At 37.4% G+C, this 27671-nt stretch overlaps 1 protein-coding gene and 1 pseudogene across 2 annotated transcripts in view; one reads left to right on the top strand and one right to left on the bottom strand.

Annotated features, from left to right (window-relative positions):
- Positions 1–25175, bottom strand: part of TAC4 (tachykinin 4) — a 46067-nt gene extending 20892 nt beyond the window's left edge. Inside the window, 1 exon segment of the mRNA XM_025371840.1 lies at positions 25021–25175. Coding sequence (XP_025227625.1) covers positions 25021–25175 — 155 coding nt within the window.
- On the top strand, positions 25016–26855 carry LOC112615695 (annotated as a pseudogene). Its single transcript, XR_003117445.1, has one exon. The product of XR_003117445.1 is annotated as a peptide chain release factor 1-like, mitochondrial pseudogene (transcript).
- The last annotated feature ends 816 nt before the right edge of the window (positions 26856–27671 follow it).

Consider the following 27671-nt stretch of genomic DNA (forward strand, 5'->3'; position numbering starts at 1 on the left):
GTCAATAATAATAAAAAGTGCCTGACATCAGCAATTGTTGGATAAATGCAATTTAAAACCACAATGAGATACGACTTCATACCTATTAGCATAGCTACTATCAAAAACATAAAACAACAAGAGTTTGGAAGGATGTAGAGAAATTGGAATTCTTCCATACAGTTGGTGCAAATGGAAAATAGTGTAACAAGTAAGTAATATGGTGGCCCCTAAAAAATCAAACATAAAATTGCCATAAAATCGAGCAAATCCTCTTCTGGGTATATACCAAAATAATTGAAAACAATGACTTGAAGAGATGTTTGTATACCCATGTCGTTAAAAGTATTATTCACATTGGCCAAAATGTGGAAACAACTCACGTGTCCATCAGTGGATAAATGGATACACAAAACATGTGTACACATCTAGTTAAAAACAGTGTATGTGTGAAAAAAATCCAAAGGTCTAAATGAATGAAGGCCTACTTCATGCTCATGCATACTAAGACTCAGTTTTGTAAAGATATAAATTATTTTCTTTTTTAACTTTCATTTTGCATTTGGGATACATGTGCAAGTTTATTATATAGGTAAACTCATGTCTTGAAGGTGTATTCTACAAATCATTCATTTCATCACACAGGTATTAAGCCTAGTACCCATTAATTGTTTTTCTTATTCTTCACCTTCTCCCACCCTTCATCCTCTTGTAGGCCCCCGTGTCTGTTGTTCCCCTCTATGAGTCCATGTGTTCTCATCTTTTAGCTCCCACTTGTAACTAAGAACATGTAGTATTTGGTTTTCCATTCCTGCATTAATTTGGTAAGGATAATGACCTCCAGTTCCGTCCATGTTCCTGTGAAGGATATGATCTCATCCCTTTTCATGGCTGCATAATATTTCATGGTGTATAGGTATTCCATGCTCTTGATCCATTCTATCATTGATGAGCATTTAGGTTGATTTCATATCTTCGCTATTGTGAATAGTTCTGCAATGAACATACACGTTCATGTGTCTTTATGGTAGAAAAGTTAAATTTTCTATCCATACTAGTGTATAAACATGTTATGTATGTGCAAATGACCAGGATAAGAAGAATAAATGTTAATACATAACTTTAGTTATTACAGTACTCTTATATCATATTGATAGTTTACCTTGTTTTTCCACATTTCTTTTGAGGAACTGTTTCTCATCCCTCCACTTTAGCCATATAGACAGAATGGAAATTGCCTTTCTTTTATGTGACCCTACTGCTACTACCACAGGCATCATTCAGAGTCAAGGAATGGGCACATGAATGGAACTGAGACAACCAGCCTTTTTTGAGATTTTTCTAGCTGGAGGTATCAGTAAAGAGCCTTTTTCTTTCTAGTCAGAGAGACATAAGAATATAAGAGCTATTGGTGGATATTTTATTCAATTTATAGAGAAAGCCAGTCTTACAGAATAAAACACTGAAGAGAAAATGTAAAGGCTGAAGACAGCTCTGAAATATATATATTTCAATAGTGTTTTGGGAACAGGTGGTGTTTTGTTACATGAATAAGTTCTTCTGTGGTGATTTCAGAGATTTTGGTGCACCCAGCACCTAAGTAGTATACGCTGTCCCCGATGTATAGTCTTTTATCCCTCACCTCTTTCCCACCCTTCCCCTTGAGTCCCCAAAGTCCACTGTGCCATTCTTATGCCTTTGCATCCTCATAGCTTGAGCTCCCACTTACAAGTCAGAGCACACAATGTTTCGTTTTCCATACCTGAGTTACTTCACTTAGAATAATGGTCTCCAACTCCATCCAAGTTTCTGTGAATGGCATTCTTTCTTTCCTTTTTATGGCTGAGTAGTATTCCACGGTATGTATATTCCACATTTTCTTTATCTGCTTGTTGATTGATGGACTTTTGAGCTGGTTCCATATTTTTTGCAATTGCAAATTGTGCTGCTATAAACATGTGGGTGCAAGTGTCTTTTTCATGGAATGACTTCTTTTTCTCTGGGATTGCTGGATCAAACGGTAGATCTACTTTTAGTTCTTTAAGGGATTTCCATACTGTTTTCCATAGTGGTTGTACTACTTTACATTCCCACCAGCAGTGAAAAAGTGTTCTCTTTTCACCAAAACCACATCAACATCTATGTTTTTTTTTTCTTTTTAATTATGGCTATTCCTGCATGAGTAAGGCGGGATTTCATTGCAATTTTGATTTACATTTCCCTGATCTTTAGTGACGCTAAGCATTTTTTTTTTTTAATGTTTCTTGGCCATTTGTATATCTTCTTTTGAGAATTGTCTATTCATGTTCTTAGCCCACTTTTGATGGGATTATTTGGTTTTTGTCTTACTGATTTGAGTTCTTTGTAGATTCTGGATACTAGTTCTTTGTTGCATACAGAGTTTGAATACATTTTCTCCCACTCTGGGGGTTGTCTGTTAATCCTGCTGATTTTTTTTTTTTTTTTTTTTTTTTTTTTTTTTTTGCTGTGAAGAAGCTTTTTAATTAAGTCTCATCTATTTATCTTTGTTTCTATTGCATTTGTTTTTGGTTCTTGGTAATGAACTCTTTGCCTAAGTCAATGTCTAGAAGTGCTTTTCAGATGTTATCTTTCAGAATTTTTGTGGTTTTGAGTATTAGATTTAAATCTTTGATCCATCTTGAGTTGATTTTTGTATAATGTGAGGGATGAGGATCCAATTTCATTCTTCTAAATGTGACTTGTCAATTATCTCAGCACCATTTGTTTAATAGGGTGTCGTTCTCCCACTTTATGTTTTTGTTTGCTTTGTTGAAGATCAGTTGGCTGTAAATATTTGACTTTGTTTATGGCTTCTCTATTCTGTTTCCTTGGTCTAAGTGCTTATTTTTATACCAGTACCATGCTGTTTTGATAACTACAGCTTTGTAGTATAATTTGACGTCTGGAATGTGATGCTTCCAGATTTGTCCTTTTTGCCTAGTCTTGCTTTGGCTAAGTGGGCACATTTTGGTTCCATATGAATTTTAAGATTGTTTTTTCTAGTTGTGTAAAGAATGATGATGGCATTTTGATGGGAATTGCATTGAATTTGTATATTGCTTTTGGCAGTATGGTAATTTTCACAATATTGATTCTACCAGTTCATGGGCATGAGATGTGTTTCCAGTTGTTTGCGTCATCTATGATTTCTTTCAGTAGCGTTTTTGTAGTTTTCTTTGTAGAGGTCTTTTGCTCCCTTGGTTAAGTGTATTCCTAAGTATTTTATTTTATTTTTTTTTCAGCTATTGTAAAAGGGGATGAGTTCTTGGTTTAATTCTCACTTTGGTCGTTGTTGGTGTATAGCAGAGCTACTGATTCGTGTACACAGATTTTGCATCTTGAAATTACTGAATTCATTAATGAGACCTAGGAGCTTTTTTAATGAGTCCTTAGAGTTTTCTGCGGATAGGATTATATCATCAACTAACAATGACAGTTTGACTTCCTCTTCACCGATTTGAAGGCCCTTTATTTCTCTCTCTTGTCTGATTGCTCTGGCTGGGACTTCCAGTAGTATGTTGAATAGAAGTGGTAAAAATGGGCATCCTTGACTTGTTCCAGTTCCACGGGGGATGCTTTCAACTTTTCCCCATTCACTATAATGTTGACTGTGGGTTTGTCACAGATGGCTTTTTTTTTTTTTTTTACCTGAAGATATGTCCCTTCTGATTTTGCTGAGGGTTTTAATCATAAATGGATGCTGGATTTGTAAATGTTTTTTCTGCATCTACTGAGATGATCATATCATTTTTGTTTCTTTTATTTTTGAACAATATTCTTAAGTTGGTTCCTACCCATAACACAACCCTTTCTGAGGAAATAATTCTTATTCTACACTCAGCCTCCTTTCAAGGAGAAAACTCTTGGTTGTTATACACTGGAACCTGTTAACCATTCTACTGGTCACACTCAAATAACCTATGACTGGAACACCTGGCTCAAAGGCAGTCAATCACCACTATCTTTAATGTCTTATAATGTTGCCTGACATAAAAATTTGTATCAGATGAGAGGTGATGAACTAGGTAGCCAAACCACTAAATATACGGAAAGAATCTTTCAGTTGCTAGCAATAAGAAAGACTGAAAATGACTCATAGAAAAACCAAGTTATGAGTAAGCAGAAGTGGTAAATACAAAAAGGTATTATGAAAACAATATATAGAGAAAAAAGTTGAACAATGTAAAAACTGAGGTAATTATTGGTAGTAACAAGTACAGGAGAAGCAAAGACAAGAGAAAAGGAATTGCCAGAATGAAAGATGTTTAATACAGGCTACCAAGAGACAAATATGACAATTATTATCCCAAAAGTTTGAGCACTCTCAGTTCCTAAACTGCATTTCATCTCCAGTTATGCAGTCATATAATTGATTTTGCAATCCTACAAAATTGCTCTTTCCTTTACCAACATATGTGGCATTTATTATTTATTAAAATAATTTAAGTGAATTTCTTTTCTTCTTGATAAAAATAAACTAAGTACGACAGTTCTATATTTTGTTCTATCTAATGCAATTCTGAATTATTTACAAATGCATATGGTTTGATAAGACTTCCTAAGAAAATAACAAGGAATCAAATATTTATAATAAATATACCCATGCACCAAACAATTAAAGCATGGTTTCTATTAAGGTGTACAATTGTTATGGTAAAAAGATTGAGTCTTTTCTTTTTTAAACATGATTTTTTTTCTTAAGGTCGTGAATATTATTTCAGGATTTTTCTATTTTGTTTCTATTTTTCAATACATTATTTCAAAAGCTATCTGATCTGACTATTGAATCTGAAACTCTGCTAGACTTGGCAAAATATCTTACAGAACATATGTTCATCGGGACTTCTTTATCTTTTTTATTTTGAGATGGAGTCTCGCTCTGTCGCCCAGGCTGGAGTGCAGTGGTGCCATCTCGGCTCACTGCAAGCTCCACCTCCTGGGTTCACACCATTCTCTTGCCTCAGACTCCCAAGTAGCTGGGACTACAGGCGCCCACCACCACGCCTGGCTAATGTTTTGTATTTTTAGTAGAGACAGGGTTTCACCGTGTTAGCCAGGATGATCTCAATCTCCTGACCTCGTAATCTGCCTGCCTAGGCCTCCCAAAGTGCTGGGACTACAGGCGTGAGCCACTGTGCCCAGCCTATCTTTTTTTTTTTTTTTTTTTTAACTTTTATTTTAAGTTCAGGGGTATGTGTGCAGGTTTGTTATATAGTTGAGCTCATGTCACGGAGTTTGTTGTACATATTATTTCATCACCCAGATATTAAGCCTAGTACCCATTAGTTATTTTTCCTGATCTTCTCCCACCTTCACCCTCAACGCTCCAGTAGGTCCCAGTGGCTATTGTTCCCTTCTATGAGTCAATGTGTTCTCATCATTTAGCACTCACTTATAAGTGAGAACACATGGTATTTGGCTTTCTAGTCCTCCTTTAGTCTTCTAAGGATAATAGCCTCCAGCTCCATCCTTGTTTCTGCAAAGGACATAATCTTCTTTATTATGGCTACTTAGTATTCGAAGGTGTATAGGTACCCCATGCTCTTTATCCAGTGTACCACTGATGGGGATTTAGGTTCATTCCATGTCATTACTATTGTGAATAGTTGTGCAATAAACATACATGTATATGTGACTTTATAACAGTATGATTTATATTATTTTGGGTATATACTCAGTAATGGAATTGCTGGGTCAACTGTTATTTCTGTTATTAGGTATTTCAGGAATGGCCAATGTTTTTCACAATGAACTAATTTACACTCCTACCAAAAGTGTATAACCATTGCTTTTTCTTTCCAACTTTACCTGCATCTGTTATTTTTTGACTTTTATTAATAGCCACTCTGACAAGTGTGAGATAATGTCTCACTGTGGTTTTGATTTGAATTTCTCTAATAATCAGTGATGAGCTTTGTTTCATATGCTTGTTGGTGACATGTTTGTATTGTTTTGAAAAGTGTCTCTTCATGTCCTTTGACTTCTTTTTAATGGGATTGTTTGTTTTTCTCTTGTAAATTTGTTTCTTGTAGATGCTGAATGTCAGATGCATAGTTTGAAATAATTTTCTCCCATTCTGCAGGATGTCTGTTTACTCTGTGGATAGTTTCTTTGGCTGTGCAGAACCCTTTAGTTTAATTAGATCCTATTTGTCAGTTTTTGCTTTTGTTGCAATTGCTTTTGACATCGTTGTCATAAAATCTTTGCCCATTTCTATATCCAGAATGGTATTGCCTAGATTATCTTCCAGGCTTGTTATGCTTTTAAGTTTTACATTTAAGTCTTCAATCCATCTTTAGTTAATTTTCTATATAGCGTAAGAATGGGATCCAGTTTCATTCTTCCGCATATAACTAGCTAGTTATTCCAGCACCAATTATTGAATAGGGAGTGCTTTACCCATTGCTTGGTTTTGTCAGCTTTCTAGAAGATGAGATAGGTGTAGGTGTGTGGCCTTAGTTTTGGGCTTTCTATTCTGTGTCATTGCTCTATGTCTGTTTTTGTACCCATCCCATGCTGTTTCAGTTATTGTAGCCCTGTAGTATATTTTGGAGTCAAGTAGTGTGATGCCTTCAGCTTTGTTCTTTTTGTTTAGGATTTCCTTGGCTATTCAGAATGTTTTCTGGTTCCATATAAATTTTAAAATCATTTTTTCTAGTTCTATGAAAAATTTTATTGACAGTTTAATAGGAATAAAGTTAAACCTATAAATTGCTTTGGGCCGTATGAACATTTTAATGATATTCATTTTTTCTATACATGGGAATGGAATGTTTTTCCATTTGTTTGTGTTATCTCTGATTTCTTTGACAAGTGTTTTGTAGTTCTCTTTGTAGAGTTCTTTCACCTCCTTGGTTTTCTGTATTCCTTGATATTTTATTTTTCTGTGGCAATTGTGAATTGAATTGCATTTCTGATTTAGCTCTCCGCTTGACTCTTGTTGGTGTGTAGGTATGCTAGTAATTTTTGTACATTGATTTTGTACCCTGAGATTTTGCTGAAGTTTCTCTTACCAGCTTAATATGCTTTTAGACTGAGACTATGGGGTTTTCTAGATATCGAATCACGTCACCTGCAAACAGGGATAGTTTGACTTTCTCTCTTTTTATTTGCATGCCCTTTATTTCTTTCTCTTGCCTGGTTACAATGGCCAGTACTTCCAATACTATGATGAGTACGATTAGTGAGAGAGATCATCCTTGTTTTGTGCCAGTATTTAAATGGAACGCTTCCAGCTTTTCCCTATTAAGTATTATGTTGACTGTGGGTTTTTCATAGTATTTTGAGGTATGTTTCTTCAAATCCTAACTCATTGAGAGTTTTTAGCATGAAGGGGTATTGAATTTTATCAGAAGCCTTTCTGCACCTGTTGAGTTTTTGTCTTTAGTTCTCTGTATGTGATAAATCACATTTCTTGATTTGCATATGTTAAACTAACCTTGCATCCCAGAGATAAAGCCTACTTGATCATGGTGGATAAGCTTTTTGATGTGCTGCTTAATTCAGTTTGCCAGTACTCTCACTGAGGATATTTGCATCAGTGTTCATCAAGGATATTGACCTGAAGTGTTTTGTTGTTGTTGTTGTTGTGTCTCTGCCAGGTTTTGGTATAAGGATGATGCTGGCCTCAAAGAATGAGAGAGAGAGGAATTCCTCCTCCTTAGATTTTTAAAAATAATTTCAGTGAGAATACTACCAGCTCTTCTTTGTACATTTGGTAGAATTTTTTTGTGAATCCATCTGGTACTGGGTTGTTTTGGTTGGTAGGCTATTACTGGTTCAATTTTAAAGTTCATCATTGCTCTGTTCAGGGCTTTAATTTCTTTCTGGCTCAAACTTGGGAGATACATGTAATCAAGAATTTATTTATGTATTCTCGATTTTTGTTTGTATACATAGAGGTGTTCATAATATTCACTGATGGTTATTTGTATTTCTGTGGGGTTCGTGGTAATATCCCCTTTGTATTTTCTATTTGTACTTTTTTGGATCTTCTCTCTTTTCTTCTCTATTAGTCTATCCGGAGGTATAATTATTTTTTTATTTTAAAAACAACTCCTGCATTTGTTGATTTTTTTTTTTTTTTTCTTTGAATGGTTTTGTATCTCAGTATCTTTCAGATCTTATTTTCGTTATTTTTTGTCTTCTGCTACCTTCGGAGTTTCTTTGCTCTTTGTTTTCTAGTTCTTTTAGTTGTGATGTTAGGTTTTTAAATTCAGATCTTTTAAATTTTGATGTGAGCGCTTAGTGCTGTATATTTCTCTCTTAATACTGTCTTAGCTTTTCCCTAGATATTCTGTTATGTTGAATCTTTGTTCTCATTAATTTCATAGAACTTCTTGATTTCTGCTTTAATTTCTTTATTTACTCCAAAATCATTCAGGAGCAGGTTGTTTACTTTTCATGTAATTGTATAGCTTTTAGTGATTTTCTTAGTCTTGAACTCTATTTCTATTGCACTGTGGTCTGAGAGAGGGTTTAGTGTGATTTTGGTTCTTTTGCATTTGCTGAGGATTATTTTATGTCCAATTGTGTAGTCAATTTTAGAGTATGTATGATGTGCAGATGAGAAGTATCGGGTGAAATTCATCTCCGATATTCAATGTGGGTTCTTTTCTATTTCCCTAAGCATTGGCTGGTCTGAGAAATAAAGGGAAAGAGTACAAAAGAGAGAGATTTTAAAGCTCAGTGTCTGGGGGAGACATCACATGTCAACAGGTTCCGTGATGCTCCCTGAGCTGTAAAACCAGCAAGTTTTTGTTAGCAGTTTTCAAAGGGGAGGGAGTGCACGAATAGGGTGTGGGTCACAGAGATCACATGCTTTAAGGGCAACAAAAGATCACAAGGCAGGAGGTCAGGGCGAGATCACAACATCAGGGTGAAACTAGAATCACTAATGAACTTCCACGTCCAGCTATGCATGCATTGTCATTGATAAACAGGGTTCAAGAGCAGAGGACCAGTCTGACTATAATTTGCCAGCCTGGAATTTTCTAATCCTAGCAAGCCTGGGGGTGCTGCAGGAGACTAGGGTGTAATATTCCTTACTGGGGAAAGAATTCAATGATATTTATCTTACCCATTTTCGGTAATAAGAGAAATATGGTTCTGTTCCGCCTGGCCCACAGACAGTCAGACTTTAAAGTTATCTCCCTTGTTCCCTGAACATTGCTGTTATCCTGTTCTTTTTTCAAGGTGCCCTGATTTCATATTGTTCAAGCACATATGCTGTACAACCAATTTGTGCAGTTAACGCAATTATCACAGGGTCCTGAGGCAACATACATCCTCCTCAGCTTATAAAGATGTTGGGATTAAGAGATTAAAGTAAAGACAGGCATAGGAAATCACAAGGGTATTGACTGGGGAAGTGATAAGTGTCCATGAAATGTTCACAATTTATGTTCAGGGATTGCAGTAAAGACAGATGTAAGAAATTATAAAAGTATTAATTTGGGGAACTAATAAATGTTCATGAAATCTTCACAACTTATGTTCTTCTGCCATGGCTTCAGCTGGTCCCTCCATTCGGGGTCCCTGACTTCCCACAACAGAGAAGAATGTATATTCTATTGTTTTTGGATGGAGAATTCTGTCATGTTCATTTGATCCCATGCTGAGTTCAGGTCCTGAATATCTTTGTTAATTTTCTGTCTCAATCAGTGATCTGTCTAATATTATCAGTGGGCTGTTAAAGTCTCCCACTATTATTGTGTGGGAGTCTAAATCTCTTTGTAGGTTGCTAAGAACTTTTTTAAAGAATCTAGGTACTCTTGTGTTGGGTGCATATATATTTAAAATAGTTAAGTCTTCTTGTTGAACTAAACACTTTACTATTATGTAATGCTCTTCTATGTCTTTTTTTATCCTTTTGAGTTTAGATTCTTTTTTCAGATATTAAGATGGCAACCCCTGCTTTTCTTTTCTTTTTCATTTGCTTTCTAGTTTTTTTCACCTCTTTGTTTTGAGCCTATGGGTGTGAGATAGGTCTCTTGAAGACCACATACCATTGAATCTTGGTTCTTTATCCAGTTTGGCACTCTGTGCTATTTAATTAGGTCATTTAGTCTATTTACATTCAAGGTTAGCATTGATATTTGTGAATTTGATTGTGTCATCAAGATGTTAGCTGGTTATTATGCAGACTTGTTTGTGTGGGTGCTTTATACTGTTAGTGTTCTATGTATTTAAGTGTGCTTTTGTGTAGTGACTGTAGTGATTTCTCCTTTCCCTCATTAGTGCTTCTTTCAGGAGCTCTTGTAAGGCAGGTCTCATGGTAAAGAATTCCCTCAGCATTTGCTTTTGTGAAAAGGATCTTATTTCTCCTTTGCTTTTGAAGCTTAGTTTGTCTAGATATAAAATTATTGATTAGAATGTCTTTTATTTGGGAATGTTGAATATTTGCCCCTTAATTTCTTTGAGCTTGTAGAGTTTCTACTGAGAGGTGTGTTGTTAGTCTGATGGACTTCTCTTTGTAGGTGAAGTGAACTTTCTAGCTAGCTTTAACATTTTTTCTTTCATTTTGACTTTGGGGAATCTGAAGATTATGTGTGTTGGGAATGACCTTCTAATGAAGTATCTTACTAGAATTCTCTGCCTTTACTGCATTTGAATGTCAGCCTTTCTAGCCAGGTTGGGGAAGTTCTCATGGATGACATCCTGCAATATGTTTTCCAAGTTGCTTCCATTCTCTCCATCTCTTTCAGGGGCACCAATGTGTAGTACATTTGATCTCTTTACATAATCCTGTATTTGTCAGAGGTTTTGTTTGTTCCATTTCATTTTTTTCCTCCATTCTTGTCTGACTGTCTTATTTCAGAAAGCCAGTCTTTAAGCTCTGAGATTCTCTCATCAGCTTGGGCTGTTCTGCTGTTAAAATTTGTGATTGCATTATGAAATTCATGTAGAATGTTTTTCAACACTATCAGGGTGATTACATTCTTTTCTACACTGAGTATTCTGTCTGTCAGCTCTTGTATCATTTTATTGTAATTCTTAGCTTGTTTGTATTGTGTTTCAACATACTGCTGCACATCACTATCTCCATTTGTATCCACATTTTGTCATTTCAGCTATCTCAGCTCAGTTCAGCACCCCTCCTGGAGGGTTAGTGCAGTTGTTTATAGGAAAGAAGGCACTCTGGCTTTTTTAGTTGTCAGAATTCTTGTTCTTGTGCTGGTTCTTTCTCATCTTTATGGGCTGATGTTCGTTTAATCTTTGAAATTGCTATCCTTTGGACTTGTTTTCTTTTATCTTTTTTGATGACTTTGAGGGTTTAATTGTGTAAGATGGATTCAGTCTGCTGGTTACATTTCTGAAAGACTTCAGGGGGCCAGAATTCAGCTCCCAACTCTTGGCTTATGTGTTCTAAACCTTGGGGACTTGTATCATGCCGTGATTTATTTCTCTGGCTCCTTGAGTTTAGGAACCCACTGCACTAGGGGGAGCCAATGTGCTTCTGGACCGCTGGTCACTACACTCTGATGGGTGATGCCTTCCAAAGCATTTCACAGGGTGGTGGCAGTAAAATTCACTGTTGTTCATATGTGCCAGCAGTAGCAGCAGGGCCGCGAAATGCACACTCATGATCTGCATCAGGGTGGTAACAGATTCAAGGGCATTCGTCTCCCCATGGGCATTCACAGCAGCAGTAAAGGCAGGATGGCCCTGCGATTGCAAGGAACCTCCCTTGTCTACTATGTGAATGGTCACACTGGAGGTGATGTTAACATGGGGTTGGGACACTTGCAGGTGCAGTTCTGTGTGCACCTTCTGTGACTTCTCAGGGTGGAGAAGGGCCTACTGTTCTCGGTGCCTAGTTTCACTCAGGCACAGTGTTGCCACAATGGCAGCTTGTTGGCTGGAGCAGGCATGGGATGCTCTGTGCCTGCTAAGGTCTTGACGCAGTGGTGGGACAGGGGAATGGGGTGCACTGCAGGCAGCAGCAGAGCTAGGTCAGGGTACACACACACGTGTGCTGGTGGGAAGGGGAAGGTAAAACTCATGCATACACACACTGGCAAAGGGATGTGGAGGATTGCAGTGGGCCTGGAGAAAGCTGTAGTATGGGGAGTGATACGGCGGACCGGTGCATGGCTGTGGTGCCGCCCCATTGGAGCTCTCTGTCAGTCAGGCACAATCCACCAGTGCAGGAGCTACAATGCAGAAACACTGGGCACCCAAGGCTGCCCTGCAAGCAGGCATTACCAAGCTGGGGCCTCAGTAGAAGCCAGTACAACAAGGGATACTCAGGCCAGACTGGTTCTGTCTAATGGGCAAGACTGCTCAGCAGAATTTAGGTTTGACAGCTCTCCCAGTGCTAAAGTCTTCTATGGCAACAAGTTGAGCCTGTGAGGGATGGGCATCCCTGGCCATGCTCCACTACAGATGCTCCCACACTAAACCCTCTGGGCTCTGCACTGGCTGGAGTTCTGCCCCTACCATTTCTCTAAGCAGCTTTCTCTGCCAACTCAAGTGTCTATAGTTGTAGAGGGGTCTATTTCTGCCAGGATTCTAGAGGTCTGTGGGGAGAGTGGGCTGCTCCTTGGCACTTCAAGTCATTGGCTGCCCCAGAGTCACTAGGAGCCCAGAATGAGTCCCTGTGTTTGGTAGTGCCATGCAGGATTCCCAGCTTCCTGCCACTTCAGGCTAGCTTCTGTGTCTTCCCTCCATTCACTCTCCGAGCCTTCCCGTCTGAATATTTGTTAGGAGTGCACCAGTCATCCCCATCCCTCTGTGGGAGCTGTTCCACCTGGCCAGTTCTACTCAGTCATCTTGCTCAAATCCACCAGAAGACTCTATAAAAATATATGCTGAGTAAGTACGGTAGGATCCTTGTTTCCAGCAATTCAACTTTTAGGCATTCAATAGAAATGACAACGTATGTCCATGTAAACACCTGTACACATATGCTCATTATAACTGTATTATAAGAGCAAAATACCTCAGCAGCCAGCCCCCAACCAGTACATGAGACAATTCAAACTCCCATTTTTTAATTTGATACACACTTTCTTTTTTCTTTTCTTTTCTTTTTTTTTTTTTGGTGAGGGCGGGGACGGAGTCTCACTCTGTTGCCCAGGCTGGAGTGCAGTGGCGTGATCTCAGCTCACTGCAACCTCCGCCTCTTGGGTTCAAGCAATTCTCTGCCTCAGCCTCCTGAATAGCTGGGATTGCAGGCGCCTGCCACCACGCCCAGCTCACTTTTTGGTATTTTTGGTAGAGATGGGGTTTCACCATTTTGGCAAGGTTGGCATTGAACTCCTGACCTCGTGATCCACCCGCCTCGGCCTCCCAAAGTGCTGGGATTACAGGTGTGAGCCACCGCGCCCGGCTTGATACATACTTTCATTGAAATGTTGGTAAAATAAATGTGGTGTCTTTAGTGGGATAAAAATTTCACATAATTTTTAGATATGTATGTATATATGTGTATATATATACACACACATACAAATACACCCACATATATATTCATATTTATACATGTATACTTTATATGTATACATAAAAGATGTTGACAAAATCAGTCAAAATTGACATAAGTCTATTTTGTTCATTTATTTTCAAGATCTATAAATCATTTTACTGAAATTCAACAAATAACACAACAGTCTTTCAAGGTTGGGGGCCACCCTCTGCAAGCCATTTCCCACACTCTAGAAGCACAGATCTTGCACAGTATTTTTTTTTTTAAAGTTACCTCTATATAGAAATCAGACTCTGCCACGACACCATCATGAACTATTTACAAACCTTCACATTATAGTATTCCTTTTATGCTTTTTCCCTCCTTTCTTTTCATACCCAGCAGCTCCAGTACTTTCCCTTGACTCATCCTGAAGGGGTGGAGGTTACTGTAGGGGAAGGGGTGGTAGGCTACTCATAACTACTGGCACCAGCCTTAGGATGTTGTCCCTTACCACAAGGTGGTGAATAGTCTCCTCCCAATTGGAGGGGTGGAGGACTTGGTGCAAAGACATGGGGGATTAGACAGAATAGGTGAGTTGGAGTAACTCCCTATAGGCACAAGCATCTGCAGCCTGTCCTGACCCCAGCCTGCACCCTCTTAACTCCTCAACTGGGGATGGGGGAGCAAAAACTAGTTGCAGTAGGGGGATCAGCCCAGCCCTGGGTAGAAGGTGAAGCCCCCGCCCAGTCCCCACTCCTATCAACAGCCAGCAAACTGTCCATCCATCTGAAGGCGGGAACAGATGGCAGGTAGGTGGGAAGAATCAGGCTGGCACTGCCCCCAGCCTCTGTCCAACACAGGAGAAATTGAAGTAGCAAATGGCTGAAATGCTTTGACTAGGGGTTAAAAGGGAAGTGAAGGAAACGAAGTTCCTACTTGTATACAGCACCCACAGCCTAGGGGCTGGAAGAAGGCAGACCTTGCTAGTAAAGTGCTATAGCCTCTAGCAGGGTTAGGCCCCAGGCAAACTTGGAAGAAAGCAGACCAGGCAAGGAACCAGGTACTGGGCATTCCTGACTGGTATATGCCCTTCCATGCTTCTTGCAGGGGTGGCTGGGGAGAGTAGGCGGATAACTCTGCCATTAGCCTTCACCAGCCACCAACCACCTCTTGTCCGCACACAAACCAACACCCAACCAATACCGCAGGACTGATCCGCTCACAGCTGAAGGTAATGTGCCAACAGAGGTTACTCAGAGTCGTGGCCCCAGCCTGGGCTCCTCAATCGAAGCCACACCTTGAGCCTGGGAGTTTCTTGCTGGAGCAGGAGGTGCTATTGTCTGCTACTTCCCAGGCTCACACCTCATAGAAGATCACAGGGAAATCCATGTGGATTGTGGGGGTGGGGGTGGTGGTTCCAGGAAGTCTATTTTACAGTTAAATAAAACTGAGTAAAGCAAATAATAATAAATAAAAACAATGGACTATAAGTGACTATTTTATTATAAAATATTGTAAATTTGGTATATTAAAAATGCAAGATGAAATTTTTCCTACTTTGATAGAATAACTGGTAGTGGACTTGACCTCCTTTCAGAAAAAGTTATAAAACTAGAAAATACAGATAAAATACTGTTTGCAGACATTCGCAAACATGCAGGATAGAACTGTAATCAGTGAAGGAATAAAAGAAGGTAAGCACCACAATACCCCAGACAGAGAAATAGGAAAGGTAAACTCAGGAAAACACCAGTAATCTCCCTGGATTGGAAAGACCAGAATTGAAATTTTAGAAAGTTTAGATGGCTAAACTTTGGAATTTGTGGAATAGAGTACCAGAGTTGAAGAAATAGCATGGAGGAAGAGCGTCACAAATCTGCATAGAAAAGCCTTTAAACTTTTTGCTCAATAAAAAGCTGTGCATGCATAAGATGAAATTCCACGAGGTAAGACATAACTGGAAAGTCCTGACTTGAATCATTCCCAGAAATTACACAGGGTGGGGAAACATTTAAATCCTGGCCATTACACAGGGTGGGGAAACATTTAAATCCTGGCCAATCAGGTTGAAAAAACTCTTTGTATGATAGATTTTTCAGTAGAGAAGAATTAAACTGATCTGTAAGTAACTTAACTGCTTGTCTAAACATAATTCAAATCTAGTTAATGTAGGATAACAAATTTAGACATTCAACACCATAATATTCACAGATATCTACCATACAGTAAATTATTAAATATGCAAAGAAGCAGAAAATTATGATCCATAAAAGTAAAGTGATGGAGAAACATATGCCATGCTAACAACACGAACAAGAAGAAAGCTGCAGTAACTACATTAATTTCAGACAAAGCGGATTTGAGAGTAAGGAAAAATCTCGAAAGTAAAGAAGGGCATTACATAATGATAAAATAATCAATTCTCCAAGAAGATATAACAATTCTTTTTTTTTTTTTTTTTTTTTTTTGAGGCGGAGTCTCGCTCTGTCGCCCAGGCTGGAGTGCAGTGGCGCTATCTCGGCTCACTGCAAGCTCCGCCTCCCGGGTTTACGCCATTCTCCTGCCTCAGCCTCCCGAGTAGCTGGGACTACAGGCGCCGCCACCACGCCCGGCTAATTTTTTGTATTTTTAGTAGAGACGGGGTTTCACTGTGTTAGCCAGGATGGTCTCGATCTCCTGACCTCATGATCCGCCCGTCTCGGCCTCCCAAAGTGCTGGGATTACAGGCTTGAGCCACCGCGTCCGGCCGATATAACAATTCTTAATATGTATGTGCTTAACAACGAGCATCTAATATGTAACTATGTCTCAAACAATGAGTCTGATTTTGTCTCGTAGAAAGTGTGGCAGGATTTGGGTCCAAATTAACACTTAATATTGTACTTTTCAGGCTCTTTTGCTTTTTTCCAGTCTTAGCATTCAGTTAGCCGGTAGCATCAACCCCTACTATTTACTCCATGTGGATGAGGTAGGGCAGGATATTATGGCTATTTCTGTTCCATGGGGTTTTAAATTAATATTAAATATTACTATGTCTTCTTAATATGTTAAAATACATTCTCTATCATATTTATGGTGTGCATGTGCAAGTATTTTAAAGAGAACTCACGGAGTCACTAGAATTGAAATGCCTCCTCAGGGTTTAACCTTTAGTTTTCGTCAAGATTTGAACTACAGAAGTTTACCTAGGCAATCTCTTCCTAGTCTATAGCACATGCAGCTGGTTTTATAAAGCAAATATTCAAATAAAATTTGTTATATTTTCTCCGAAATACTTCACAACAGACACTTCTATAGCATGTAGTTAGAAAAAAAAAAGGACCTAAATGAAAATCAATGTACTCTTTAACATTCTCCTGAGACATTTTTATAAACAGATATTAAAAGGTCCTAAGATGGTAAGTGTGTGATAAGTATGTGTGTGCATGTAAAAGGTAAACCTTTTGGACTTATCTGTTGTAGATTTAAAAGGCAGGCTCTCTCTAACACACACATACACCCCCACACCCACATACACTCTTAGATTTCATGCCACAATATTGTCATCATTAGCCTGTGTGCAAGCTAAGCTATGAGGGAATCAATATATCCTTGAGAGATTGTACTTATTTTATGCTTGCTTCTTCTGCTATCTTCATAGGGTTTGTCCTGAGTGTTCTATAGAATTTATGAATTATCTATTTCATATAAATATGAGCTAATTATTTCTTTTTCTTTTTTTTTAATGTAAACTGTTGAGAAATGTTTCCAGTTTTGTGGGTACGATGAAAAAAAAAAAAGAGTATAGCAGAACAATGAGAAGCTGTATATCAAAGCAAGGTAACTGGTATTATTGCGTCAAACAAAATTTTCTTAGTAAACGGGTATTGTCTTTGTGGTAAGCATGTGGCATTAACAATGAGAAAGGGCAAGTTAAAATATGTAATTAGTTATTGAACCAAAGTATGAAACAATGTGTCCACACAAATTTAAGGGATAGATTGTCTGTACTATGCAATTTTGTTCCTTAAGTGTAAAGAACACAAAGATGATAAAAATGTTAATCTTTGTAACCATTAAAATCATGCTGTTAGTGGTTTCTTTTAGAAATAATGGAAGACCTGGTAATCGTGGCCTTGTATTTTCGAATGGAAATAATTAACTGCAGCAGAGCAGCAGTGGCATTTTGGAAATGAAACCATGATCTTTGTAGTAAAATACAGTTTAGCGTTATTTCCACCACTCCTTATTACATTTCTGACACTGAAAGATTTTTAAATCACTTTTCGGCATAGTATCATGAACCAATTAAAATAAAAAGATGCTGCTGATAAAAGTTAAGTAATTATTTGGAGGATGAACTAAATATTAGGAAAAAAATGAATTTGAAGTTTTCACAAGCAGGAAAAAAGTGCAAGAAGTAATTGCTAACTTTCAAGATCGCAATATATTATGGATCACAAAAGCACTACAAAATTTTTAAAAACTGTCCATTCAACATTTGCTATAAATTATAATAGTCACATGATTATTTCTGAGTCTTCATATATCAATGACCATTTCATATAATGCTTTCAGGTTATTGAAACATAGAAAATACAGTGTGTTCATGAAAAGATTGCATTATTTTATTGTGGAAGAAACTATGGGAATGTTTAGCTATTTGTCCCTTGAGTATGCTGCTCCGTCCCACATAAGCTCCTTTCTATCTTTCAAGCAAAGTGTTTATATTAACTTTGTCCTATCAACAATTTCTATCTCTTGTTGTTCATTGATATATCATGTTTCTCATTTGAGAAGAATTAATATGCAGTATTCATTCAGTATATGGAATATTTCATGTTATTATTGTTCCTTATCATTGAATATCTCTTGTAATGTTCCTGGGGAGAACAGCCAGGGTAGTAGTGAAATAAAAATTGGCCAATTACTAACAGCTCAGATGGTTGAAACTCGTGGTTGAGATGATTATCTGTGTAGCTTAATTGTGTGATCTCCTTGGACCTCCTTCTGTAGGTAATTGAAAATCTGCTATGTGATTTCTTTAGCATAAATACTATATTCAGCTGTTAAATCATGTTGCCAAACTTCATTTTTTGTTTCTTGCTCTTAAAAGGGAATGCTAGTAGAAGAGGTTTGTTGTAATGTAACTCAGTTCAGTTGTTTAAGTGTGTTTTTCAGATGTAAACTGTTTAGGTGATTTCTGAAACTAGGTGACTCAAAAGTAGATTTTTATAATACCATGTCAAAATTACTGCATACCTGCTTTAAGCAAAAGAACATACTGCATATTGTTTTAGAAAAAAACTTTTGAAACAATAAGTACTCTGAGCATCTAAAAGGACAGTTTAAGCAATTTTTTTTTTTACTTTAAAAATTTATGCAAAACGTCAAAACACAGCTGCTTTTCCTCAGAGATTGAATACTATTTGGCTGTGTATTCCTTGGCAAGTTATATAAGTTTGGGTTTCCTTGAACCATTAGGATTTAATGACAGCTTCTTTATACCACATTCACTTTAGGCAACAAAATCCCTCGAAAGTACAGAATTTGGGAATGCCAGGAAATCATCTTTCCTTAAATATAGCTACCAATTGATGAACCCAGATCTTTCTGTTATATCATCAGTACTTTATCAAGCTCAAATTACACTAAATTACTGTTCAAATCATCCTAAAAGGAGACACTGGCTGTCAATTAAATAAACCATTAGGTGTAACGTAAAATGAGTTACATGGGCACGATTAATCAGTTTTCGTCTTATTGCTGAGCTCTATCTGATTTCTACAGCCATTTTGCCAAAGTAATTGGTGGATTTTATTATGAAGACTGGACAACTCCACTTTTAGTTTTATGTGTTATTTTATTTAAACAGTGTTAAAATGCATAGATATAACTAGGAGAAGGTTAATAGAGTCAATATAGAATTCTTAATGGATGAATAAAGTACAGAAAAATGTATAATAATCTCAGATTCAAATTTAGAAGTGTTAAGAAAATTGTAGGTTAATGAGAAACTAATACATAATACAACTTTGCATGCTTAGCTATATTTACAATGGAAAAATTATGTGAGGCCATGGGATAATACTGCTGGAATTTCTACTATGATTACTTTTATTCTTTTAATACCTATTTTCTAATTGTCTATACAATGTACAGGGCACCAGGTTTATAAAAAGAAAATATACAGTTCCTATGTATTAGTCAAAATACATGCATATGTCATCATAGCAGATAACCCCACTAAACTGCAAGAGATGGAAAAACGATTCCCCTGTGTTCCCAGAAATAGAGGAAAACGGAATAAACGTGGCCACAGAAGTTCATGCAGGATTGCCCTCTTGTTGTTACCAAATGTGTGGTTCTTTCTCCTTCCCTCATGTAGAACACACACTATTCATGTTAAACTCCATGCTTTATAGGTAATGTATGTTGTCAATATCATAGATAGGTTCTTGGAAACTGCAACATTAAGTGAAACAACATACAGCAGGTCCTTGAATAACATAATGGTGAAGAGAAAAAAATGGTTTTGTTATATACATTGTTTCATTTAATGTAGCTGTTTCCATGGACCTGTCAAAGACATAAAGTGAGGACTTACTGTAATAGTCTTGTAACCATGCAACAGATTCACCTTGCCCACTGTCTAGACGGAGCTGTTATATTAAGACAGGGGAGCTGCAAGAGAGAAAGAGTAATTCACATAGAGCCAGCTGTGTAGGAAACCGAAGTTTTATTATTACTGAAATTTTTGAAGGTAATTTGTCAGGTTGGAGATGAAATCTTAGGGAGTCGAAGCTGTCCTCTTGACCTGAGTCAGTTCCTGGACGAGTGGCCACAAGACCAGACAAGCTAGTTGATTAATCTGGATAGTGTTTGCTGGTACATTGAATGCAACGTCTGCAAAATACGTCAAGCAGTGATCTTACATTTCACAATAGTGATGTTATCTCCAGGAGCAATCTGGGGAGGTTAAGAATCTTGCAGCCTCCAGCTGCATGATTCCTAAACCATAATTTCTAATTTTGTGACTAATTTGTTAGTCTTGCAAAGGCAGTGTAGTACCCAGGCAGGAAGGGAATCTGTTTTGGAAAAGGGCTACTATTGTCTTTGTTTCAAAGCTAAACCATAAACTAAGTTTCTCCCAAAGATAGTTTGGCCTACGCCCAAGAATGAAGACAGACAACTTTGAGGTTCGAAGCAAAGTGGAGTCAGTTAGGTCATACCTCTTTCACTGTAAAAATTGTCTCGGTTATAATTTTTACAAAAGCAGTTCTGATATCTTTAGTAGTACAAAATTAGTAGAATGCTGTGGTCTTGAAAATAAAGAATCAACATTATTATGTCAATTTTCCTTGAGTTACCTAAATGTAAGACTATTCCAATAAAAATACCATCAAGCATTTTTATGAACCTAGGTTTTAGGATTCATTTGGTAAAACCAACAAGTAAGAATACTTAGGAGGATCTTGAAAAATAGCAATGTTGATAGGAGGGTAAATCCTACCAAATGACAAAATATATTATCATGTTTATTTTATTAAATCAGTAGAGTATTTGCATATACATAGATACATGAATCAGTGGACCAGAAAAAAAAGTCAAGAAATAAAAAAAAGTTATATATGACAAATATGACATCTCACAACAGTTGGGAGAAAAGATGGGCTTTTTAAATTAGTGGTGTTGGAACTACACAACAGCAAAACACAAAAGTCAAAATTTGATCTGTTCCTCACACCATACACCCTGATGTGTTTCAAGTAGATCAGAGGTTGAAAAGATTGAAAAGTTAAATGAAACACAATACCAGTAGTAGAAGGCAAGGATGCTTTAATCTATTACCTGTGAGAAATGACTATTTTCTTCTTAAAATTCAGATACTGTAAGGGAAAATACTAATAAATTTGATAACATTTAAAAAACCTTTTGTCAGAAAGAAAACACCATCAGCAAAAAAAAAAATAAAATAAAATAAAATAAAAATCATATAAGTTACATAACAGAAAAATAGTTAATATCAATAATATACAAAGAGCTTCTAAAAAAAAGAGAAGAAATAGCAACAGTCTTATAGGAAAATAGGCGTAAGATAAGAGCATATTAGCCATAGCTAAACATATGAAAATGTATACAACCTCACAAAATATATTAACATTAAAATTACATGGTGATTCCATTTCTCAGTTATCAGATTATTAACAATACTAAAGCTTGACACAAATCAAAACTTGACCTTACATTTTTTAATGGAAATAATTAACTGCAACAGAGCAGCAGTGGCATTTTGGAAATGAAACCATGATCTTTGTAGTAAAATATAGTTTAGCATAATTTCCACCACTCCTTACTACATTTCTGACACTGAAAGAATTTTAAATCACTCTTTGGCATAGTATCATGATCCAATTAAAATAAAAAGATGCTGCTGATAAAAGTTAAGTAATTATTTGGAGGATGAACTAAATATTAGAAAAAGAATCAATTTGAAGTTTTCACAAGCAGGAAAAAAGTGCAAGAAGTAATCGCTAACTTTCAAGATAGCCATGTATTATGGATCACAGAAACACTACAAAATTTTTAAAAACTGTCCATTCAACATTTGCTATAAATTATAATAGTCACATGATTATTTCTGAGTCTTCATATGTCAATGACCACTTCATATAATGCTTTCAGGCTATTGAAACATAGAAAATACAGTGTGTTCATGAAAAGATTGCATGATTTTATTGTGGAAGAAACTATGGGAATGTTTAACTATTTGTCCCTTGAGTATGCTGCTCCGTCCCACATAAGCTCCTTTCTATCCTTCAAGCAAAGTGTTTATATTAACTTTGTCCTATCAACAATTTCTATCTCTTGTTGTTCATTGATATATCATGTTTCTCATTTAAGAAAAATTCATATGCAATATTCATTCAGTATATGGAATATTTCAAGTTATTAATAATTCACAGTTGTTCCTCATTATTGAATATCTCTTGTAATGTTCCTGGGGAGAACAGCCAGGGTAGTAGTGAAATAAAAATTGGCCAATTACTAACAGCTCAGATGGTTGAAACTCATGGTTGAGATGATTATCTGTGTAGCTTAATTGTGTGCTCTCCTTGGACCTCCTTCTGCGGGTAATTGAAAATCTGCTATGTGATTTCTTTAGCATAAATACTATATTCAGCTGTTAAATCACGTTGCCAAACTTCCTTTTTTTTCTTGCTCTTAAAGGAGAATGCTAGTAGAAGAGGTTTGTTGTAATGTAACAGTTCAGTTGTGTAAGTGTGCTTTTCAGATGTAAACTGTTTAGGTGATTTCTGAAGCTAGGTGACTCAAAAGTAGATTTTTATAATACCATGTCAAAATTACTGCATACCTGCTTTAAAGCAAAAGAACATACTGCATCGTGTTTTAGAAAAAAAAAAAACTTTTGAAACAATAAGTACTCTGAGCATCTAAAAGGACAGTTTAAGCAAATATTTTTTGTTTTACTTTAAAAGTATATGCAAAACGTCAAAACACAGCTGTTTTCCCTCAGAGATTGAATACTATTTGGCTGTGTATTCCTTAGCAAGTTATATAAGATTGGGTTTCCTTGAACCATTAGGATTTAATGACAGCTTCTTTATACCACATTCACTTTAGGCAACAGAATACCTCGAAAGTACAGAATTTGGGAATGCCAGAAAATCATCTTTCCTTAAATATAACTACCAATTGATGAACACAGATCTTTGTGTTACATCATCAGTACTTTATCAACTCAAATTACACTAAATTACTGTTCAAATCATCCTAAAAGGAGACACTAGCTATCAGTTAAATAAACCATTAGGTTTAACGTAAAATGAGTCACATGGGCATGATTAATCAGTTTTGCTGAGCTCTATCTGATTTCCAGACCCATTTTACCAAAGTAATTGATGGATTTTATTATGAAGACTGGACAATTCCACTTTTAGTTTTATGTGTTATTTTATTTAAACAGTGTTAAAAGACATAGATATGACTAGGGGGAGATTAATAGAGACAATATAGAATTCCTAATGGATGAATAAAGTACAGAAAAATGTATAATAATCTCAGATGCAAATTTAGAAGAGTTATTTTCTTAATAGAGACCAAAATTCAGATTCTGTAAGAGAAAATAGTAATACATTTGATAACATTTAATTAAAAAATCTTTTGTCAGAAAGAAAACACCATCAGCAAAAAAAAAAATGAAAAAAATTATGTAAGTTATATAACAGAAAAATAGTGTCAGTAATATACAAAGAGCTTGTAAAACACGAGAAGAAAACAGCAATAGCCTTATAGAAAATAGGCATAAGATAAGAGCATATTAGCCACAGCTTAAACATATAAAAATGTATACAACCTCACAGAATACATTAACATTAAAATTAGATGGTCATTCCATTTCTCACTTACCAGATTGTTAACAATTCAAAAGCCTGACCACAGAGTTTTGTTTGTTTGTTTGTTTGTTTGGCAAAGCTATGGAAAAAATAGGCAATCCGAACTACAAAAGGGTACAACCACTTTGGAGTAAAATTTGTCAAGATGTAACAAAAAGAGTCTGACTCAATTTTTTGTAATGGACAGCAGACAACTTTTAAGCCTCACCACTCCCACTTGCCCTTCCACACACATCTGGGCAAGCTGATGAGGAACCCTGTGTGCTCTTACCTTTGATATCAGTAGGAAGTTCAAAACACACAAGTGCTAGCCCCTACGCAATAATTCTTACCCTAACCCCACTCCCAGCTACCATAAAAAACAAACTAGTCTCCTTCCTCCAGTTTCTCAAGCCATCCTTATTTATGTTTGAGATGTTGCCCTGTTCTTGTCAGAAAAACTCATTGTGTGATTAATAGAACTTTTTATACCATCTTGGTGCATATGTGGCACCATCAGCCTTGATATCCAAACCAAATTTTGGGTGAGGGTCCATCACATTTTTGTGGGACGGCTGTGATAGGGTTGTCTAGAGGGATAGAACTAATAGGATATATGTATATATGAAGGGGAGTTTATTAGGAGACATGACTCATACAGTAACAAGGTGAAGTCCCACAATAGGCTATCTGCAAGTTGAGCAGCAAGGAAGCCAGTAGTGGCCAAGTCCAAGTCCCAAAAATCTCAAAAGTTGGGAAGCTAACATTGCAGCCTTCAGTCTATGTCTGAAGGTCCGAGACCCCCTGGCAAGACGCTAGTATAAGTTCACAAGTCCAAAAGCCAACTAACTTGGACTCTCATGTTTAAGGGTGGGAAGCATCCAACACAAAAGAAAGATGAAGGCTGGGAGACTCAGCAAGTCAGCTTCTTCCACCTTCTTCTCCTGATTTTTGTAGCCACACTGGCAGGCAACTGAATGGTGCCCACCCACATTGTGGGTGTGTCTTCCTAAGAGTAAGTCTTGCTCTCCCAGCCCACTGATGCAAATGTTAATTTATCCTGGCAACACCCGGAAACAATACTTTGCATCCTTCAGTCCAATCAAGTTGACACTCAATATTAACCATCACAATGGCCAAACACATTTATTTACTTTTGACTCAGAGTCCACTTCTAAGAATCCATCTCAAAGTCATCTAGCAAAAAAATATAAAAATATAGGCGGTCCCGGCTTCTGTGGGGCGCTGCCCGGTGGCTCTGGCCCCGCGGGGCCATTGGCCCAGCCCGCCGGCCCCTGAGCTCCAGTAGCCCGCCGTTGCAGGAGCTGTTCGCCCAGGGCGGGCCCTTGCGGACCTTCCTCCAGCGCCAGGCGGGGTCTGAAGCCCATTTGAAGGTCAGGAGGCCGGAGTTGGCGGCGGCAGTGATCCAACTGCTGAACGAGAAGGAGCAGGAGCTGCGGGAGACCGAGCCCTTGCTGCACGATGAGAATGAAGATTTAAGGAAACTTGCAGAGAATGAAATAACTCTGTGTCAAAAAGAAATAACTCAGTTGAAGCATCAGATTATCTTACTTTTGGTTCCCTCAGAAGAAACAGATGAAAATGAACTGCAGGAGTTGGAGGTCAGGAGGCAATGTTGTTTACTTCAGAGATATTTGATATGTATCAACAATATGCTGCATTTAAAAGACGGCATTTCGAAACCCTGGAGTATTTTCCAAGTGAAATAGGTGGCCTTAGACATGCATCTGCCAGTATTGGGGGTTCAGAAGCCTATAGGCACATGAAATTTGAAGGAGGTGTGCACAGAGTACAAAGAGTGCCAAAGACACAAAAGCAAGGCCGCATCCATACTAGCACCATGACTGTAGCGATATTACCCCAGCCTACTGAGATTAATCTCGTGATTAATCCGAAAGATTTGAGAACTGACACTAAGCAAGCCAGTGGAGCTGGGGGGCAGCATGTAAATACCACAGACAGTGCTGTCCGGATAGTTCATCTTCCAACAAGTGTTGTTTCTAAATGTCAACAAGAGAGATCTCAACTGAAAAATAGAGAGCTGGCTATGACAAAGTTATGTGCCAAACTGTACAGCATGCATCTAGAAAAAGAAACAAATAAAAGACAGAATGCTAGAAAAATTCAGATTGGAAGTAAAGGAAGATCAGAGAAAATAAGAACATATAATTTTCCACAGAACCGGGTCACAGATCACAGAATAAGCAAGACACTGCATGATCTTGAAACTTTTATGCAAGGAGATTATCCACTGGATGAACTTGTACAGTCATTGAAGGAATACGCCGATTATGAATCTTTAGTAGAAATTATTTCCCAAAAAGTTTAAGTTGATTTGTTATTTATAGACTTTTGTAGCTTAGAAAAATTCTACAGCACATCCACATAGGGTGAAAATACCCTTATTCTCTTAAAAAACATGAGTTAACACAGTTGGAGGTAATATGCATATTTTGAAGTCATAGATAATTTACACAGATCTCTCTCAATGCATTAGCAAAAATCATACAATATACAAATGGTCCTCGATTTACATTGTGGTTAATTCCCAGTAAACCCATCATAAGTTAAAAATGCATATAACGTTAGCAACACAGCAGCCTCCTACTTAATGACAGCCTGATGTAACAATTTTCCAATTTTACCGTGGTATGAAAGAGGCATAATTTGTAAGTCCTAAGGAGCTCCTCAGCTTGAAATGGGGCTGCATCCCTGTAAACCCATCATAAAGTCAAAAAATCCTAAAACCATCATAAGTTGGTGACCACCAGTAATCACGATGTAGTGATAAATCTTGGACACTTCCTTACAATAAGTAGACAAAGGAAAATCATCCTTTGTCCTGTTCTGTGTAAGTATTTAATGAATGATCAAAAATTCAGTTTAAATATTATGAAAAACTTTAAACATAAAGTAGTAGAAATATGACAGTAAATACTGGATCCTGATATCTAGTCAGGAGACAGAAACCATACCATTAACTTGAACAGGGATAATTTTAATATAAAAAACTGTTAACTGATAATGGTATTAGCTTTTAAGAGGGATGAAAGAGAGCTACGATGTTCTAGGACTGAGAGTACCCAAGTTAAGAATAACCTTGAAAGGGGCTCCCGTTACCTATAGTGAAGTCAGGCCTGATGGAGAGAGAGTGGCTATAGCCTACTCAGTGATGGGGAAATTCCCTGTTTCGCCTTGGGCCAGAGCTGGTGTACAGCTGGTGGATCAGTCTTACAAGCAAAGAACCTCACACCTTCTACTGGTAAGCCAGAAGCCTCTTGCTAGGGTGTGAGCAAAACTTGGACAGGAACTCTCAGTAGATGTTTGTGTTTGTCAAGATTCTCCAGACAAACTCCCTTAAAAGGATTGGCTTGTGTGATTATTATTATGTCTAACAAGTCCAGAAGCTGGAGTGTGAGGCAGGAGGCTGGAGACCCAGGAAAGCTGATGGTGCAGGTCCAGTCCAAAGGTATCTGTTGGAGGATTCTCTTGTTCTTGGAAGAGGACAGTCGTTTCTTCTCTTCAGACCTTCACCTGACTGCATCAAGCCTACTAACATTGAGGAGGGCAGTCTGCATTACTCAAAGTTCACTGATTTAAATGTCAATCTCATGTGAAAACACCCTCACAGAAACACCTAGCATAATGTTTGACCTTATGATTGGAAAATCAGAGCAGAAGTTAAATCTCTTAAAAAAAAAAAAGTATGACCCAGTAGCTAGGCACCCTGCGGCCCAGTCAAGTTGACACATAAAATTAACTGTCACAGTATCATCTTAGAAGCAAGAGAAGCCCCTTTATTCTGCAGTGCCCCTCTACCAATACCTACTGACAAAGAACATGGTGCTATCTGGCATGGGAGA

The sequence above is a fragment of the Theropithecus gelada genome, chromosome X, assembly GCF_003255815.1.
Source record: "Theropithecus gelada isolate Dixy chromosome X, Tgel_1.0, whole genome shotgun sequence".
In the NCBI taxonomy this organism is placed as follows: Eukaryota; Metazoa; Chordata; class Mammalia; order Primates; family Cercopithecidae; genus Theropithecus; species Theropithecus gelada.